This window comes from Anas acuta, chromosome 14 (assembly GCF_963932015.1).
Source record: "Anas acuta chromosome 14, bAnaAcu1.1, whole genome shotgun sequence".
NCBI lineage: Eukaryota > Metazoa > Chordata > Aves > Anseriformes > Anatidae > Anas > Anas acuta.
This window is the reverse complement of record NC_088992.1, coordinates 6,981,493-6,998,013: the sequence shown is the minus strand read 5'-3', so window position 1 is coordinate 6,998,013 and position 16,521 is coordinate 6,981,493. Positions and strand designations below refer to the sequence as shown.

At 53.2% G+C, this 16,521-nt stretch overlaps 1 protein-coding gene across 2 annotated transcripts in view; it reads right to left on the bottom strand.

The window, feature by feature from the left end:
* GALNT10 (polypeptide N-acetylgalactosaminyltransferase 10) overlaps window positions 1-3,550 on the bottom strand; it is an 87,364-nt gene extending 83,814 nt beyond the window's left edge. Inside the window, exon 1 of one of the 2 annotated variants that reach the window (XM_068698469.1) lies at window positions 3,180-3,550. In XM_068698469.1, the coding sequence (XP_068554570.1) occupies window positions 3,180-3,365 (186 nt within the window). In that variant the 5' untranslated portion in view covers window positions 3,366-3,550. The remainder of the gene's footprint in view (window positions 1-3,179) is intronic. The other variant, XM_068698470.1, reaches the window with a different exon arrangement.
* Between the last annotated feature and the right edge of the window lie 12,971 nt (window positions 3,551-16,521).

Sequence of the window (16,521 nt, the reverse complement as noted above, 5' to 3'; positions counted from 1 at the left end):
TAAGAAGCTGCACAAGGCACACTGCTACACGAATTCTTGGCACAATTTGAACTTTAAGATTTTAGTATTGAAACTTTGCAACTGTATATTCTAAGAATTGCCTTTTTACGGTTTTAATCCAACTGTTTCTTAAAACTTTGCCCTTTTTGCTGTTACTCTGAAAGATAAAATTACCAAAGAGCAGACACTATTTAAGCAAAAGAATGAGCACGGGCAGAGATTTCATGGAAAAACTCATTTCTCTATCACATCTGAAACATCTTCAACTCACAGATTAGCCTGCGCAAGTAGGCAAATTAAAGCCAGAAAGAAAAAAAATATTTCCTGAGTGCTATGCATATCATTCTTTTAATGATATAGCCTCCTGTGGTCTTAAACTACAGTACTGGTGTTAAGAAGTCGGCTGTTCCATACAGCTTCGTGAATGAGCAAACAGCAAATTAATTTACAGGCTGGAAGTTGATTAGTGAGTACCAAAACCGTGAGTATTTGTCAAGACCATAGGAGAAGAGACGGGAACCACCAGAACTGAAGACACCCAACAGACAAACTCTCTGCAGTCAGCTGGCAGATAACTCTATGACAACAGTAAAAAAAAATGTTTTATCTTTATTCTGCATCATCTGAAATTATTTTTACCAAGACAGCCAGCTGTCCTTCAGGGTATGTTTTGCTTTGCTCAGTGTAACACAAGCTATCATTTCAGGGCGCAGTCCTTAAAAAAAATATCGGTGATAGACGTGTATCTTTACTGTCAGCCCCACTGCAACCCATAGTTCCTCATTAATTGGGCAGGAAATTTGAGTCTTCAGCCTAAGACCCAGCAATCCTGATTTACACAAGAGCAGAGAGCTTTTATTTCAAATTCTCCTGCAATCGGCACAGACATTTGCTGCCCAGCTCACCACACACCCAAACCAGTAGCAGATCTCAGTTTATTGACAGCCGTCATACTTCAAACAGACATAGCACAAAGAAAAATAGGATGAGCGCTCTGTATAACAAGTGATATGACATTTTTTAATTCTGAGAAGACAACACACCGAAACCAGCAGTGATGCACTGCACAAACTGCCTGGCCTACAGCTGCTCCGACCCAAGGCCCGCAGCACAGGGATGACTTTGGAAGACAAAAAATAAAAAGTCAGCTTTTTATTGTATTTTCAGCCCTGGTAGATTTAACCAATGTTAACTGCTACCTCCAGCGAGGAGCTTTGAAGCCTGAGAATAATTACCGACTTCCTCCTTCGCCACCTCTAGAAGAGGCATGATTTTACACTGGTCTTCATGTACTATGTGGAGCTGTGCAGCAGTAGCCTACAGGGCTTAATTTTGTCAGTCATGCAAAATAGATCGCCTGCATGCAACAGAAATACAAGCATAAGGCAATAGCATCAGGAACTGTGGGCACACAACGATCACTGTGCATTAAAAGGATCTCTGGGGTCTGCTACGTAACCCCACGTTACAGCAGGTACCGACTGACTTTTTCTTTCCTTCCCCTATCAGCATGGCATATGACCAGGACACAATCACGGTTATGCCTGGGTTTACCCAAAATGCTTGAATTTGAACGTTTCTGCTGGGAAGGAAGAGCTCAACCTCAGCACCTCATTCCTGGAGCCTCCTCGCTCTCTGAGCAGAAATTGCCATGCTAAGTTTCTCCACCTTTACGGTGCAGTCGTAATGGCAAGTCTCCGAGGAGGGGAAGATTGAGACAACTCAGAGTTTTAAGTGGTTTTGAACAAGGAGCCGAACCGATAGTTACACACTGACATTTCAGGCTTTCAAGCCCCCATCATTCGTAATGGTACGAAGCCAAAGCAAGGATGGGATAAAGCAATTACAGAGCCAAAAGTAAATGCAGCTAAACCGAGCTTACAAACGTCTAATCCGGGTGATCTGGCATTCGTGTCCCTCACGTTAAGCAGGGGGTTTGCCTGTTTCTACCCCAGAGGGACGAGCAAGGAATGCATTTTGCTGCACCACCACCAAGCAGCAGGTACCCAGCGGGCATTCCCCACCCCGATGGGCACAGCTCCGTGCTCTTCTTTTCCCAGAGGAGGATCAGGGCACAGGCATCACCCTCACGCTCCACCCGGTGCTTTCTGCTAGCCCTTGCCACAAGGTCCATGGGGACCCTGAAGTAACTGGTGATGCGCGTTCCCCGTACCTTCCCGAGACAGGTGAGGAGAAATGGAGCAGAAGGGATGCCCTCAGGAGACACATTTACTATTCTTTCCATTGCAAGGAGGGGGCAAACTTCCCTTCCTTACTCCTCAGAGCGAAGATCCTGCTTTATTCCCTTACCAAGCCCGGCCAGAAAGGCAAGCAGAGCTCTGGTCTCTAGATCCATAAGCTGCCAAGAAAGTACTCACCTTCCACCTCCACCCCATCCCCTACTCGAGCCCCTTCTCTCCTCATCTTACGTCAATTCAGCTGCTCCCATTTCTCACGGGAGCTGTGCTCGGCTCCCTCCCTGCAGGCAGCCTCCCTCCTGCCACTGCCTCCTGGGGGGCTGCCTCCCCCCTGGGCTCAAACCACCAGATCCCTGCTGCTGTGGGGCAGCTGCTCCCCTTCCCCATGTACAGAAGGGACAGATGAGACCCCCCCCCAGACACCGAGACACAGGCGGGGGGTCCTCAAAAGCTCAGCCCCATCCTCCAGGCACGCACGAACACAACACACCGCAGCTGAGCTCCGGCCCCCACCCACTGCAGCCCCACACTGCTGGGCACTCCCTACACACACAGCACCCCATATACACCCAGGACCCCCCCCCCAGCATCCCCCACACATCCAAAATCACCCCCAAGACCCCCCCAGCACCCCCTATGCCTCCACAATCACCCCCAGGACCCCCCCAGCAGCCCCATACACACTCCAGGACCCCCCCAGCACCCCCTCCAAGCCCCTCACACCCTCCCAGTACCCTCCCACCTCCCCCATACACTCCCAGCACCCCCCTAACACCCCCTAAACTCCCAGTACCCCTCCAGAAGCCTCCCTCCAGCATCCCCCACAGCACCTACCACTCTCCAAGGACCCCCCCAAGGACCCTTTACACTCCCAGTAACCCCCCAGCAGCCCTCCCCTCCACTCCCAGTACCCTCCCAGTACCCCCCCCACTCCCAGTACCCCCCACACACACCCTCCCAGTACCCCCCCCCCTCACTCACCGTCTCTTCTCCAGCCCCCACCTCCACCACCACCGCCGCCCCTTGCCCTGCAGCCCCCCCCCCGCCACCGCCGCCGTCCGGCTGCCTCTCCCGGTACAGGGACCAGAGCCCCACGTTGGGCAAGAAGACGAGGGCGGCCAGCGCCAGCCCCACCGCCTGCAGCAGCCGCTTCTGCTTCCGCCGCATGGGAGCCGCGGGGAGAAGGAGAACGACGGCGGCGAGGAGGAGGAGGAGGAGGAGGAGGAGGAGGAGGAGGAGGGGATGAAGGCGAGCAGGGGGCGCGGAGCCGCCCCCGCCCCGCCGGAGCCCAACTTGCCCCGCGCGCGAGCAGCGCCAACTCCGGCACTTCCGCTCCGCTCCGCGCTGAGGGGGCGGGGCCTCGCCGGGACACGCCCACAAAACGCCAAATATGGGCGGGGCTTAGCACAAGCCACGCCCCCTCCTCCCCCTGTGCCACCCCCCCCCTCCCTCCCTGGAGGTGCCCCCAGGCAATTAGCGCCCTGCTGCGGGGGGGGTTGCGGGGTTAATTAAGCTGCCCGTGAACTGGATGGGTTGGCTCAGCATGTGTTCTTTTTTTCTAATTTTTTTTTTTTCCTTTCATTCATTTTTTTAATTATTATTTTTTATTGTAAATACACCAGTGGCAGCAAAATTGGGGGAATTTGGGGAATATCCCCAAAAATGTGGGGGTGGATCCTGTCCTTATTTACGAGCCAACTTGCCCCTTTAGCTAGGAAGGTGCCCGGCTCGGCTGATGCCAGCAGCAAGGCTGTGACACCGCTGGGGCTTCCGCTAAAAATAATAATAAAAATAATAATAATAAAAATAATAATAATAAAAATTAATAATTAATAAAATTTAATAATTAAATTTAATAATTTAATATTTGGTCTTTTCCAACATAAAGGAGTTGTTATTTTGCAGGAGGGCAGCAAAGGGCTTTGAACTTCCCCAAAGTTCCCCGGGCCGCCAGGGGGCAGCTGCTGGGGAGGGGGGCAGCTGGGGGGCACAGGGTGCAGCTCCCGAGCTGCAGCACGTTCAGGCAGCTCCTGCTCCCCTTTTAATTATAAATGAGGATTTGTCGCCAGCTGATTTCCCTTCCATTGTTCCTTCCTGGGCGGAGAAGATGGTGACTCGTGAAACGCCTCCGCTCCTGCCTGGGAGGGGTCTTCCAGCATCACCAAACCACCCCCGGGCAGTGCAGAGGCTTTGGCCACTGCTGAATGATGCTTGGCCACCAAAATCCTACAAAAAAAAACCTACGGCGATGTTATCCCTGCTTTCTCTGTGAGCACCTAGGCTGGAAAGCTCTGCTGCCTCTGCTTTAATCCTGCAGCCATATGGACCCCTACAGCATCATCCCCAGCCCCTTCCCTGCCTCTGCCCCCTTTGAGAAGTGCTCGTGCCCCAGCAGAGGTCTGTAGGTAGGCACGCGGGACCGCGTTCTGCCCTTGGCAGAACATCCTCGTTTATATAAAGAAATGACAGGCACAAAGTTGGAGAGTTAATTAAAACAAAGCTACTGGCTGGCTTGACACATGCTTAAATGTGGGATTCTGAGCCTGCTTGCTAAATGAAATGTTTGCCTGGTGTATTGACTTCAGCGGAGTCGCACGAGCTCAAATTGGGGCAGGAATTGGCCGGTGCTGCGGGTAGATCAGTTTTGTACCTGGGAGCATCCCAAACAATCAAAGCGTCTGAAGAGCCTCGTAGCAAGGGCACCGTGGCTGCTCCTTGGTGATCACACTGGAAATGGATGCTCTGGGTTTGTCCTACCCGCTTCGTGATGGATTGAATCCCTTGGGGTTACCAAAGAAAACCATTTATACCTGTGCAGCCGCCTGTACAATAAATGGGTGGACTTCCCCGCATGGCAGCAGGAACATGGGGGTGTCTAGAAAGACCCCCGAGAAGTGTTTGCAAGCCTGGCTTCAAGCAAAGCCACGGGCAGATCTCCAGGAGCCCCAGGAAAGCTGCTGGCACCTGAGGGGCTCCTCGCTGTGATCCATGACACCAGGGAAATGCACTGCCGAAACACTGCCACGCTGAGGCCAGTCTCTTTGACTAAAAGCCCAGCGTTTCTCCCTCTCCTCTTTCTCCTGAAGTGTTTCAGCAGAGGCAGAGCTCTCGTTTTGGCCCGCTAGGTGTAATGCCTTGGGGATTAATCGGGTACATGCAAAATAAATGGGGATTTGCTTCTGAGACAGGAGAAAGACTGCGGATGTTAAGCCTGTAGTTGGAAAGGGAAATGGTGTACCTTGCTGAGGTGCTTTTCAAAACAAATATAGGATGAATTAATAGCAGCTCAGTCCCTGTGTGGAAGCTCTCTGCTAGCGAGCTGGGTTGCCCGGCTTGCAGCTCCTGTGCTGAGACGCTGCAGGGGAGGGCGCAGCACAGGGGCAGCGGTGCCAGGAAAGCTCAGACGGAGGACGAGGAGCTGGGTGCAGGAGGAGCTGGGCCAGCAGGGGCTGGTGGAGGGCTAGAGAAGAACACAAAGTGCTAAGGGGGGTGTACAGAGCAGGAGCTGTGGGATAAGGCCCCCAAATGGCACAGCAGCATGGGGACGAGACGGCAGAGCCCTGGGTCAGTGCACCTCTTCTGCTCTCCTCTGGCCACAGCTCCTCAGGGCAAGGACTGATGCTGGAGAAGGGCCAGATTCTGACCTGGGGATGCCTGCAGGGGTGGGCAAAAGAAAGCAGAAGGCCCTTTACGTGCTGCAGAGAGCTGCCAGCTGTGCCAGCCCCTCTCTCCAGCCTGGGAGCGAGATGAGTGCTGGCTTTCTGTGCCCTCTGCTGCTGTGCCAGCCTCGCCACAGCGGCTCTGGAAGAAAATCCTGCTGGAGGCATGGCACAGCTTCCTCTGACAGCAAGGGGGAAGCGATGATCAAAATACCACTCAGGAGCCTGCTAGGTTTTTGGCTCAGGTTCAGCTCCATGTTGCCACGGCAGGGGTTGGAGAGCAAAAATCCAGCCCAGACCTCCACGTCCACACTGGGCCGGTGGCAGATGACATCCAGAAAGCCAGCTCTGCCACACCGGCTGGGACTGGGGATAAATGTCTGTATGCTGGTGATGCTTCCTCTTTGCTGTACATGTTGTTTTTAACCAGAAGAAAAGGAACTCCTTAAAAAATAAATGAACCTCAGACATGGCTGTGTCACAAGACCTTTTATTCATGGCACTGTTTTATCCTTCAGTATTTATCGGTTGAAGTTCAGCTCAAATCTCATGTGAACTGAATTAATTTGTTGGATTTTTTTTTTCCTTTTTTTTCCCCTCAAAAAGGCAATGTGCTGTGTGCAGCAACCAGCTCACCTGTGGGCAGGAGCAGAGCCTCACTCTGCGGCAGTGCTGGATGCCCCCAAAACTTGGAGCTGCTTCCAGCCAGCACCTGTGGTGCTGCAAAACTTGAATTGTAAGGACTTGAATAGCTCAGGGAGCTTTTTATAAGAAATCTAAAGCCCTGGCACTGTGTGAGGGCATCCCGCCCTCCTGCCAGCCCTCCCGGGGAAGGGGCACCAACACCGTGAGCCCTGGTCCCTGGGGAACGAGGCGGGGAGCTGGCTGCAGTGTGACCAACCTGCAGGTTAATCCATACAGGACAGACCCACGCGCAGCTTCTAGCAGAAAAATAAATAAAACAAACATGTCGATATTCCCCCTGGATCCACCTGAATGAACAAAATCCCTGCAGTCAACAGGGAAGTCTGCCTGTGTATGCTCTGGACAAGCAGAGCCCGGCGAAGGGGGTGGCTGGAAGCTGCGTGGCCGCGGGCTGCTGCTCCGCCTGCCTGCTGCGAAGGGGAAGGAGCAGCCCGGAGAGGTGCAAAAGCAGCTGAGCTGTTGGAAGAGTTTCCCGGAGCGAAACACTCTTTTAACTCCCCTGGCCTTAAATCAGCTAGGTAATTTCGCCGATCTCCCGTGGCAGGGGAAATTGCTGATGTCTAAGTGGAAGCACAGCCCTGGAGGGCGAGGTGGCAGCGGCTTGCTGGGAGGATAAATGCTGGAGCAGAGCACAAAGCAAGGAGGGATGTGGGCCGCATTCATCTCACATGCTGCCAACAGTTGCATGAACATACCCAGAGATTAGCTTTGCATGGGGACACGTTTTTTTTTTTCCCAGGAGTTACCTGAATCCATCGCCCACCGCAGGGCCAGGCTGCACAACAGGCACATCAGTGGTTCAGGAGGAAAAGGCTTTGCTGTGCTTTTCAGGCACAGGAGGATGCCAGCAAACACAGGAGTTTTGAGGGAATTCCTCAGCTGTGGGACCAGGAGCCTTGCACAAGGATGAAGACGTGCCAGGCATGGCCTTGGGGGCAGAACCTGGAATAGAAATGCGGGACGAAGCCATCCCTGCTCTCCTCTGGGTGAGGATATTTTATGATGGGTGAGGAGCTCGCTTCTCCAGACAAAGCCACCCCTTGCACAGCACCACATCATCCTGCCTCTGCTTTCCCCAAGCAGCCCTGACAGCCCGTGCTCATCCATCAGCAGGGCTTGGCGATGAGGAGCAAGAGGGCCTCCTCCAGGCTCTCTCTCAAGTAACCTTATTAAAAAAAATAATGCAAACCACAACTGTTGCTGGAGACTTTCTGCCTGGAATAGGCAATGAGCCTTGTCTGCTCGCTCTGCTCCGAGCTCCGAGATGCTGCAATGAATCGGACCGGCTCCAAGTCCGGTGGAGCCAGCGAGGCTGGCTGCAGCAGGGATGTCCCCAAAACTCCCTGGCTCCAGCTTCTCTGAGCACACCGTGATTTTTTTAGGCCAGTATTTTCCGTGCTTCTCGAGGGATGTGGGGGCTCACGCTCTAATAATTAAAGCAGCTCCGAACGCGGAGCCCTCAGCCTCGCTTTGCTTCGTAGTCGGTTTCCCGTCACAGTCGCTTGTGCGTGGAGCAGCCGGCTGATTTCTGACTGTGCTCACGGGGTTTTAGCACGAAGTTTACAGCAAGTTCTCCGGTGCACACGTGAGATAGTGAGGGAGCTTTGCTGCTTTCCTCTGAGAAGCTGTGCAGGAGCAGTTTGCACAGCACTGAGCTGAACCCGGGGGAGAAGTTGGCTCCTCTCCGGCTCACTGGATGCCCGCTGGGATGAGAGGAGCACTGCTTGGTCCGAGGTCTTCTGCAGGGTGGATTGGGAACATTTCAGTGCTCGAGCCCTCCTTTAGGAGGTTGTTTGCAAAGTGTGCTAAACTCTGCTTGCACTGTTAAAAAATAACCTTATGGAAAGGGGAGAGAAGGATGAAGGCACTTAAACCAGCACTAAAATGTCTAATGCTGAAGACACCCAGGAGAAAGGGAAAAATTAAGCTGGTTGTGAGAAAATATAAGTGAACTGCATAAAAACTTAAACGAGGTGGATAATATCACCCCAAGTTACTGCACTCAGCCCCACCGAGGGGAGAGGAGCCCAGGCTGCAAAATGGAAATAGGGGAGAGGCAAACCCAGAACGGGAGCTGAGAGTTACCTGCCCGAGGGGAGAAGCATCAGTGCAGGGCTGAAGCTGGTGCCCTCCCAGACATGAGTCCCCCTCCCCATGGGCTCTGCTGCTCGGGGCTGCTGGCGTTTGTCCCCTGCTGCGGTGAAGTGGCTGCGGGCAGGTGGCTCGAGTGCCCGAGCGGAGGGCACGGCACTGAGCCTGCCGCTGCTGAGCCGCTTTTCCAGCTGGGGGTTGCTCTCTGCTCTTAAAATAGGTCCTCTCCAAGGGCTCTTGTGTTTGAGAGCTAGAAGAAAGCCAAGCTTTTTGCCCTTTATTTTCCCTCTCTGAAGGGAAAGGCAGGAAACCCAGCACATGAGAACAAGGGCAGTGTGGGGTGGGATGCAGGGTGGCAGCAGAGCCCTCGAGATGCTGGTGCACCCCAGCCCACAACCTCCTCTGCCCCCTGAGATGCGTTGGTGGCTTTTGTTTCCAGACCTGAAGGAAATGTCCTCATAGCTTTCTCTTCTTTTTCTCTTTCACTCCTTTTGGAGGGCTTTCAAAGAGCTTTGTCAAAGGGAAGTGCTCTTATCTTGGGTTTAACAAGGTGTCAAGGGGCTCGCCGGGGGATCTGGTGCCTGTCCCCATCCCACACACACAGAGCATCCCCTGGCTGGTACCCAGCTGGTTCCCCTGTGAGCCCCGGAGCTTGCCAAGTCCCCGACAGGATAAGGAGAGACTTAAAGAGGGATGCAGAGAGGAGACAGCAAAAGCTGGGCAGGAGGAAATAAATTAAAACAATAAACAAAGCAGCTGATGGCATTCTGTTGAGCTTTCCCAGACATAAACCCTCTGCTCTGCGGACACTTGGGTGTCTCTCATCAGCTGGCATTGTTTTGTTCTTCTGCGCATTTCCAGTTGTTTGGATGAGAGAAAAGAAATGTTATGGCAGGGAAGAAGAAAGATAGGGGAAGGCTACAAAAAGCTGCGAGCTGCCAGTGTGTTTTGAGTTGCTTTATTCTGAATCAATATTGAACTGAAGAGGAATTATAAATCTAGCAGATTACAGCTGAAGCAATGCCAGGGCATCTGTTTCCAGATATTCTTTTTTTTTTCTTTTTTTTTTTTCTTTCTTTTTTTTTTTTTTACTTGCTAGAGCAGCTGTTTTTACAAGAATCCACAGTAAAAGAGTTATTAAAACAAAGGGGGAAAAGAAATAACAATAAACGGGAGATATATAGCAGGCGAGGAGCAGCAGAGACATGGGGCTGGGAAATAAATGGAAGAGAGGAGGAAGAACCCGGCAACTGACAGTTTGTCACCAGCATCGGGCGCTACAGAATCTGGAAGATATTTGTTTTACAAGACAGCCAGCCCGAGCTCCAGGATTTTGCTCGGTGATTTACGATGTCTGGCAGCTGTTGCAGAGGTTGAGCTCAGCGCAGCAAAGAGAAAAAAATAAAAGAAGTGGAAATCACCCTTAGCACTCGCGTGTTGTTCCCTGACGGGAGGAGATTTACGGGGGCAGGCAGGCGGGGGGGCTGGGGGTGCTCGCAGACAGGTCCCGGCCTCGTCGCTCCCCTGTCTGCCATCGGATTTACCTTTGACGATATTCAGGGGGCTGCGGGAGTGTAACCGAGGGCATTCACGTGGCTTAAAGCCTGGCTGCACATCGGCCGGGGTGATGTAACCACACAGGCGTGCTCACAGCCCAAGGATGAAATAATGCACGGGAGAGGGAAGCACTGTGACAGCGTCACCACCACGGGTCACTGCGAGGCGTGACCCTGCTCGGCACTGGGAGCTGTGTGCCCAGGCTGTTCCCCCGCCTGCAGCCAGCCACGTGGCCATCGTATTCCCAAATTTCCCTAATTCCACCACCAAGCAGCTGGGGTACATGGGCTGCTCCTCTCTGCAGCCCTGCATTTTTCCCCCTTGCACACCAGCCCTGCACGCCCAGCGGTACTGCTCGCGGGAGGGCTGGGGTCTCACACAGCTGCTGGAGAGGTGCATTGGGAAAGGGCTGGGGGATGACCCGGCACAGACAGGACCTGTGGAATTCTTTCACGTTAAACCTTTTATGTCACGTAGCTGATTTTTATAGGAGCTAATCTAATCAACCAAAAAATGACGTTCCTCCCATATTTTGATCGTTCTCTAACTTCACCCTTTGGCAGTCTCAGACTCCCCGAAGGTTGGCTCCCACACCTTGATAACCTCCAGTTGTTACAGGGACAGTTTGCAGGATTTGCCCCACTGCCCTCCAAGTTGAATGATGCTCGGGATCTCTATCCCCGCACGCAGTGAAATGCTCCACCCTGCCTAAAGGTGCCCCGTGCTGCCTGCTTGTCTTGAAATCAGGCTGATGGCTGGCACCAGCACAAACAAAAAGAGGGTTTTGGCTCCCATCTGAAGTCGCCCAAAAAGCCAGCTGTCCCCCGTCCTGCTTTGCTGCTGGTGCCTGGAGCAACTCCTGTGTTTCCAACCGGCTCTCACCAGATGCCTGCTGGGGAACGTGGGCTCCCCTGCAGCCACCACAGAGCTGGGGATTTGGCCTTGGTTTTGCTCTGGGTTTATTGATTCATTTTGCAACCGTGCTCTATAAATAGACTCATTCTTGCAGTTATAACAGAGTCGATGAGAGCTTGGGAAGTGGAGATGGTAAGAAAGCCGAATAGAAATCAAGCCCCAAACAAGACACCCGCAGAATGAATGCATCCCCTAGACGTGAGAAAAAGCCAGAAATGGTTCTCTCACTCGGGCTATAGCTATGCAGACTGTGCTGCTGGTGTTACCTGGGCTAGGGGGTGATGCCCGATGTGCTGGCCACAGGATGGGTGTCTTCATGCCCTAGGCTGTGGGCAGGCTGCGATTCCCCATGGCAAAACCAGCCTGGAGGGTGTGGGATCCCAGCCTTGGTGCCATGGATGGTGTGCCAACAGATGCCCTACACCCATCCCTCCTGCTCAGCAGCTGTGCCTGCCCCACCTCTGGGCTGATTTACTGCAGAGCCCTGGGGGCTCACAGAGCTGCCCAAATCACACCACAGATCATCCCAGGCACTGACATGCCCAACCTGCTGAAACACCGGTGACAAACCATGCCTAAAAAGCTAATTTTTAACCTCTTTTTCCCTTAGCCATCTCCATTAAACAAGCAGAGTCAGAATTCTTTCCTTTCCCCTTTTTTTCTGGCTTGTGTTTCTGGCTTTAATTGCTAAATCTTCCGGACAGGGATCGTCTCTTCTAAAGCACCCGAGGAGCGCGGAGCACAATGGCCCTCCAGTCGCTGCTGGAGCTCCAGGATGCAATCCAAAGAGAAATTATTCACTGAAATCTGCAGTCAGCTCACAGCGAGCTGCCGAGCAGGAAGGAAGCAATCTTCACCTAATCCACAGTTTGATGCAGATTATTCATACGGTTCTGCTGAAGAGTAATACACTCGGCCGGGACAGAATCAAAATGATGCCTCCTTAATATGATGGAAAATAAATAGAATCTGCTTTCGAAGGATGCATTGACTGAGCTGTCGTGTCTGATGCTGGGGAGACAAGTGTATACAAGCTTCAGCTTAATGTAGCGTGGAAATGTATTGGGTTGTATTTATGCCCATATACAATACTTAACCGGCTATTGTGCTGATTAAATATTTAATTAGCTGTCTGTGAGGGGAAATGCACCATTAGTCTATAGGGAATTACACTGCTCCTTGCGTCTGCTCTTAAATAAAATGTGTAATTCGTTGTCACTTAAGCATGATGTTAAGTGCCCATTAAGGAGGTGTTTTCAAGGGGAAAAAATACAAAATGTTGCTGCTGGTGGTGTGTCAGGTGGACCTGCAAGTGCCCAGAGCACAGCCTTCATGGGTGTCCTGGGGAGAAAGGAGCCATGCTGGGGATGCTCAGCCTGTCCTCTGTGTACCAGTGCTGGTCAGGGCACGCTGCTGAGCCAGGGAAAGGCCTCGGGGGTCCCAGCTTTCATCCCAGATCCAGCTGGGATTTACCCTTGGGAAAACAAGTCACAGGGTGCAAGGAGTCAGGGAGCAGAGGGAGGTGTATCACGGCTCAATGCCATGGTCCCTGGGCTGGTGAGCTCGTTTTTCATGTGGTGGTGGAGAGAGAGAAGCAAAGAAGGCGGCTGCTGGCTGGTGGAGCTGGGGGAAGGAGGGCTCCATGTCCCCTGACGAGCTGTTCCTCTCGTCCCCAAACGCAGCCTGGCTTCTCAGACGTCTGCTGGGTGCAAAAGGAAAGGGAGAGCAGTGAGAAATATCCAGGAGAGCCAGTGGCTCCAAATGCACTTTTTACTTCCATACAAATCAAAGACACTGACCAGGTATTGGGATTCAGTAGCAAACTCCAATAATTCTGAATAACCCAGCTTCATCCGTGTACTTCCAGCTAGCTTCTGCCTAAGTGTGGGGCAGCTCTCCCACTCTCCCTGTGCTCAGGTGGGATTTACTCTGCAACAAACGTTCCCATGCTCCAAAGGATGCCTTGACAGGGCTGACGTGCAGACACAGCCACCCTGAGTGTGGTGACAATGACGGAGGGGCACGGTGTCACTTGCATTCATGTGGTTGGATGTGGGGCTGCTGGGAGCCCTGATTTCCCCCAGCAGGGGCGAGGGGCCCTGATGCTCGGCCATGCTGCGGTGGCACACGGGGCTCCTGTCATGTGGAGAGGGATGGGACACTCCGCAAGGGCACAGGGAGGACAGCCCCAGTCCTTCCTGGCACATCTGCTCAGGGGAGTGAATGATTTATCGCTCCTGGCACCAGGCTCAGGAGAGCACCAGCTGAGAGAGCTGCTCTGCCACGGAATGTGATGCTGAGGTGCTGGCGGCCTGGATGAAGACAGTGTGAGACCTCCATCTCAGCAGGGTGAAGCAAAGAGCAGGTCAGACCTGTTTTGGGGTACAGAGGGAGGAAATGATAGTTTTTAGTCCCCTTGGGTGGCTGAGCCGGGGCTAGCTGTGCTGGGAAGTGATGTGCAGAGCTGGCACTGGGTCATGCTGCGAATTCACAGATTCACCAGGTGACTTCCCTGTCAAACGAGGTGTCACTCAGCCACCCCTCGGCTCCCCTCCGTGTGCTGTGAGAGGTGCAGCAGTGTCAGAGCTGCCCCAGCCCCAGCAGCAGAGCCGGGGCCCTGGGGAGGTGTTGGTGCTGCCCTGCATGGCCCAGCCCTGAGATCTCAGGTTTGGGAATCCTGGGGGTGGCGGAGGAGGCTGCAGATTGCCTTAGTCAGGTTGCTTGGGTTTGCTTTCTTCTTCTCTCTCTCTCTTTTTTTTTTTTTTTTTTCTCCTGGCTTTCACACCTCCCCTCACTCTCTATTTTTGATGAGCTGAGTCAAGCCTGGCTTTGGCACCAGGACAAGCGGAAAGGTGATGGGAGAGCTGCGAGGCGGGAGGGCAGCGGTGAGGCTGAGCGCTTGAACCCCCAGCACAGAGCTGCACCCCACTTGGAGTGATGCAGAAGTGTGTGGGGTGGCATCCCACATGCTCTACAGACCCCAACCCCAAAACCAGGACAGCAGCAGGGCACAGACATCAACTGTGCTGAGGGCAGGGAAAAGGGCAAAGCGAGCACAGGAGCTGGGGAGGGCTTCGGGGGCAGACAACATGGGGTGAGCGGGGGGCTAAAGCTCCTTCTTGGTCCAGGGATGCATCTCATGCAGCTCCCAGGGGCTTTGTGCCCTTCTGCAGCGTGTCCTTCACGGTGCTGGAGGCACATCTGGCTGCTGTGCCCTGGATCCAGGCGTGACGGCCTGAGCCACGTGGGGTGCGCACGGGGAAGGCTCCGGGCCCCGCTCGGCTGCAGGCAGCTGGCTGGGGGAGATGGGCTGAGGAGAGGCAGAGGTTTTTAGCTTTCCTTTGGAAAATTAATCACACTTTAATTACAGTGAAACCTGGAGACATGGCAAAGGATTAAGTGGATTATCTTCAAAGTAATTTGTTATCAAATATTTATCCTTCTGGGAAGGGAGACGCAGCCTGAGAGAGGCTGTGTTATTAGTGCCGCAGGCCAAGGACGTGCCGTGTCCTTCCCACCCGCCTGCCCCCAGCCCCATGAGGCATCCCAAAAAGCAGAGCAGGGTCCTTCATTCCCCAAGGCTGGTGACTTTGGAGCAGGAGCTGCATCAGGGTTTTGCCCCCGTGAGCTCATTGTGTGGCTGGGACTGGTGATGCCGTTGCCTTTGTGGGGCTGCCTGGTCCCTGGGGTGACACTGGGGACAGCCAGCACTGCTCATGGCTCAGAGGGGACGGATGACCCTGCCAGGCTGCCTCAGCCCCACTTCCCATGCGAGGAGCCAGTGCTGTGTGGCAATTTGGGCTCAGCCTGAGCTCTTCATCCACTCGCAGACTGCGCGTTTAGTGCTTGGATGCTTCGTTAGCTGATAATAATGAGTCCTTGTAGTTGCCTCCCGGGCATTGCAAATGATCCAGTGTCAGGAGATGCTGCGGGGCTATGGAGATGCAGTGAGGCTGGAAGGGGCTGAGTCCTGAAGCAAGGATAACCACGATGCAGATTTAGCTTCGTGCGCCCAGGCTGGGGATGTCCCCATGGGGAGGGTGGCTGTAGGGATGGGGACAGGGACAGGGCCACATGGGGGCTCATGGGTGGCTGGGTAGGACCTCTCCCCACCGCTCACGTGCACTGAGCAGAAGCTTTCCTTCTCCTTCCCTTTGATAAAGGACTTTTTGTTGCTCATGCTGCCCTGCAAACAGCTCTTGCTGTCCTCCTCCAGTGCTGGTTCTGGCTGCGTCGGGACCCACTGATGTAGCACATATTTATCTTGTAAGGACAATTCATCCTCCTGAGTGAAAGCAGAGTGCTGGGCAATGTGTGACAAACTTCTGCCCTCCAGGTGGGCTGTGGTGGATGGGATGGAAACACTGAAAGCACAGCAGGATGCAGCCCCCCTTCGGGGGACATTAGCTCAGGGAGATGTTTTGGGACTCCCCAGCACCAGCAGTCCAGTTTGAGCAGCCTGAAAGCTGCCAGGTAATGCTGGGGCTGTTCACACCCCACATTTTATCCTGCTGCCGTGCACTATACTAGCAGGCATCACAGAGGATTTGGGGGCCAGGACACCCTCAGTTTTGAGCCGGGCCCAGCGAAGCGCCGTTCCTGCAGCGTGCAGCCGCCTCTGCTAGCCAAGCAGCACAGACGGGCGCCAGGTTTGTTTGACAAGGCATTGTTTTCCATAAAGCCATGTGTGCTGGCATTAATTAGAGTTCTATCCTTTAATTCTTTATTAATTGAATCTCCCATCAGCTTCTCTTTCATTTTACCGTGGATTAACGCTGGGACGAGCAGCCAGGATTTACCAGGGCCATCCCTTCCCTGGTCAAGAGCCTCTTGCCTTTGCCACCTTGCTCTCACCCCACAGCACCCCATGGCCTTGGGCTCTGCCCAGGACCCCCATTACATCCCACGGCTCACGGGGTGCCCAACCTGCCACAGTGCCAGTGTTTATTGCTGGCAGATGCTATTTAGTATGCCTACATCTTTAATGAAGGAGAAAGCACTTCAGCAGCCTGACACGAGACAGATCTAGTTGCCTGCTCATTTCTGAACAGCAACAGAAATATTTGCTGCGTGTCTCTGCCTGCTATGTATCATCATTAGCACTTTTGCAGTCTCTATTAAGCATTTGTCTGAAATAATATAAATATAATTTTTAAAACGCCTTTCTTATTGCTCTTAGCCCTTCCAGTCATGGATTTTCCTCGGCATTTTTACCCTGCTTTTTGCATCCTTAACACTTCACATCTCCCATCGAGTACCAATCACCATCTAGTTTTCCTTTGCTCTGTATACATTTTCCAGTGTAATTGCTGCTTTCATTTCACCGCTGAACCACAAGGCCTCTAATTGCTTCCGTTCCTAACCGTGCAGCTGGGCTTGGTGGTCTGTAGGCTCCC